This window comes from Apaloderma vittatum, unplaced genomic scaffold (genome assembly GCF_000703405.1).
Source record: "Apaloderma vittatum isolate BGI_N311 unplaced genomic scaffold, ASM70340v1 scaffold25259, whole genome shotgun sequence".
Classification (NCBI taxonomy): domain Eukaryota; kingdom Metazoa; phylum Chordata; class Aves; order Trogoniformes; family Trogonidae; genus Apaloderma; species Apaloderma vittatum.
Window position 1 is genome coordinate 22916 of NW_009737522.1, and position 3363 is coordinate 26278.

At 52.5% G+C, this 3363-nt stretch overlaps 1 protein-coding gene across 1 annotated transcript in view; it reads right to left on the minus strand.

Annotated features, from left to right (window-relative positions):
- CD81 (CD81 molecule) overlaps positions 1–1804 on the minus strand; it is a gene marked incomplete at its 5' end in the record, with an annotated part of 15648 nt that extends 13844 nt beyond the window's left edge. Inside the window, one exon of the mRNA XM_009877371.1 lies at positions 1690–1804. Coding sequence (XP_009875673.1) covers positions 1690–1804 — 115 coding nt within the window. The remainder of the gene's footprint in view (positions 1–1689) is intronic.
- Positions 1805–3363: the final 1559 nt, after the last annotated feature.

The following is a 3363-nucleotide window of genomic DNA, read 5'->3' on the forward strand; positions in this document are numbered from 1 at the left end:
GCTCGAGCCGGCCCTGCCTGAAGCCAGGAGCAAGAATTGCTCTTCTCCTCCTGCTCCTGCAGCAGCCTGAGGAGCATCACGCCTGGTCCCCCGCTGGCTGCCTGGCTCCCCACACCCTCCTCCTCCCACCTACCCATCGCCATCAAATCCCACGCGCCGACCCGCTGCGTTATTTTTCCTCTCCCGTAACACACAGACACCCTGGGAAAACAGCCTTAAACAAGACAGCTTGACTTTGGACACCAGGAGACACCAACGCTGCTTTCCTACTCCCCCTCCTCACCAGGTACCAAGCCCACAGTGGAAGTTTTCTGTCCTGCAACAGTTTTTATTGCTTCCCCCTGTCTTGCAGAGCCTGCTTGACCTTTAAAAGCCTCCTGACAGATCCTGGAACGAGTGCCCTGTGCCAGACACCAAAAAGTGGTTTGCAAGAGGAGGGAGCAAGAAAAAAAAAATCCAGCCCTGGAGGCCAACCCCAGCGAAGTTCCCGCTCCCAAAGCAGGAACATCATGTGCACGTACGTCTATGTTGTATGCCAGAGGAGAAAAAGGAGGGAGTATTCGCAAGGAGGGGGGAAAAAAAAAAAAAAAGCAAAAGCAAAAGAAAGGGATTTCTTCAGACTCCAGAGGGCTGGCTGAGAGAGGCAGCAGCTGAAAGAAACGCTCTGCTCTTATTACTGCATGGAAATTGCAGCTGCCAGAAGGAATTCAGGCCGATCTGTTGCTGAATATAACTTTAAAAAGACAGCCAGCCTCAAATCATGGGGTGTTCACGGGTGTCAGAAAGCCAGCGCTTTCTGGGCCATGTCAAAGCCAGCGCGGTGGGACCCACGGCCTGTTCTCCGGTGAAGATGGAGAACAAAGACAAAACAAAAAGAGTCGGATGAGCAGAAGATGCCCAACAGGCAGGAGGGGTCCCTCAGGTTTGGGGAGAAATGTGTTAATGGGGGAGACATCAGCTGTTGGGCCCCAGAAGGCAGGAAATTTGAGGGCTGGTTCCTAGAAAGGAGAGCAAGTGGGGAAAAAACAAAGGAAAAACCTTTCCTGAAAGTAATTTCAGCTGCAGGTGACAAGAGGACAGAGGATGAAACGGGTCCTCACCCCAGTGCCGGCAGCCTGCGCTCCCGGCCGGCCTCTGCCTGGCAGCCAGCCCCTCCTGCAAGCTGCTCCCCCTCGTCACATCGTCAGAGAGTAGGGCAAAAATAAGGGTTTTCATCTTCCAGCAAGCCAGCATGCTGTCAAACTAATAAAAATCGCGCTAAGCTTAACCATAACACACAGAGGCTCCACCTGCTCGTCCTGGAGAACATGAGTCACGGGCTGAGCTCCACTTTCCGCTGCCAGCCGCTCCGCCGGCTCCTTTTACCTCCCTTTGGAAGGGAAACGAGACACGCTCCCAAGGAGCTCCCCCCCTACTCAAACACACAGCGGAGAACGGCACCGGAGCAGACCCGCCGTGCTGCAACTTTCCCTGCTTTTAGCCACCGCGACGTCAGCTTCTGGGCCATTCCCAGCACTTGGTGACCAATGCTTTGATGGGCATTTTGGGGAGCACGGTGCAGGGGCATCTGGAGATATTTTTAATCCAATCTCCTTGCTGCTCACCCAGAGGGCTTCTGCCCTGTTTTCTGGGCGTTCTGCAATCCAGCCCGGGCCGCGACGCCCCGGCAGCGACCACAGACAGACTTACCGACGTAGAAGGTGTTGGGCGCCTGCTTGTCCCCCAGCTGCAGGTAGAGGATATTCGTCGTCTGCGAGTCATGCCGGAGCCACAGGGCCACTCCCAGGATGATGCCTCCGGCCAACTGCGGAGAAAGCAGAGGGATGCAGGGGTTACCCAGGGCTCCAGAACCCCGGGCTTGCATTTTTGGTTTCTTACTTACTCCCTTCGCTTACAAGGACAGCCTTCCTAACCATTGTCACCAGCCCTGCTTGTGCCCCATGTGGGGCAGAATCTCCTGCTTTAGGAGAGGACCCCTCGTTCTGGGGATGCACAAAGCCCTTTCCAAGCTCCCGCAGGTGATTTCTTTCTCTAGAGCCGTTTAATTACCTTATTAAAATGGAATTAGCTTACCCACGAAACATGAGATCAGCCCCAATTGCTCCCTTTTCCCAATTCTGTGATGCACAAACAGGGTTTTGGGGTTTGTTTAATCTGCTGAGAACCTGCTGGGACTGTGGCTCAGATGGTGAGGAGACCATCAGTTTTCCTCTCTATCCCCAGTCTCATATACATATCACTTCCCAGTTGGGGAAAAAAAAAAGGATACAAACAAGCTTCAAACACGGGAGAAGACGTTCTTCATACAGAGCATCAGCCCAGCTCACCACTGGAATAGTTACGTCCAAATAACAGCAAGTTTTGAGTGACACTCCCATTTAAAACCATGGGAGAGAGGAGAAAAAACAAACACACAGAGGAAAAAAAACCCCAACCCAGCAATCCCTTAAGAATTCAGTATCACTTCCACAAAAGGCTGGAAGCGCTTGTTCAAAGCTCGAAGCCACCCGTCTTAAAAAAGGGAGGATAACCACCAAAGAGCGCAGAAGTGGAAACACAATTTTTTTCAAACGCGTCTGAGTCCACATTAAAAAAAAGGCCACATTAAAAAAAAAAAAAAGAAAAGAAAAAGTTTGTTTAATAAAAGTGCAAAGTCTCCAGCTGTGCGAGCGCTGATCGCAGGAGAACCGGGATTTGCAAGGCGGGCTGTGGGTGGGAGCCCAGCTTTGCCCTTCAGGGGGGCTCAGCTTTTTCTGCTTGCTCAGTTCTGTAAATCCCAGCCCAGAGATTTACGCGAAGCTGGGGCAAACCCACACAATTTGTGCTAAACTCCCAGGACAAGCTGACCCCGGGGCTTTCCCACTTGCTGGAGGGAGAAAACACCCCCAACCCCCTCAAGAGGGAGGGGAGACTTTACAAGCTTTTCCCCAATTTGCCACCAAAATAATCAGCTTTTAACACTTCTCCCACGGCAACTTGCTCACCGCCACAGTCCCTCATCCCTCTTGCACTTCGGAGAGGCCAAGGTTTTCCAAACACTGGCTCTGGAGAAAAGTCACGCAAGCCGGTCCGTGCTCAAATCCAGCTCCAAATAAGGCAGCTCGTGGCTTTGCAAAAAGTTACCCAAATCCAGCTCGTTCACTGTCTGAATGAAGCCTGTGTTTATCCTCTCCAGAGGAGGAGAATGCCCCCAAATCAATCAGTGCCGCTCTTAAAGAAAAGGTCTCTCGGTGGCTTCCAGGGGAGAAGCGATGCTGAGGAAGATTTGAGTTTCTGTGCTGCCTGGGAGAGGTGAAGAGAAGCCCGCAGCCCTTTTCGGTTTGGTTGTCCCCCTGTGTGGGGACATCGCTCTCGCCGGCACGC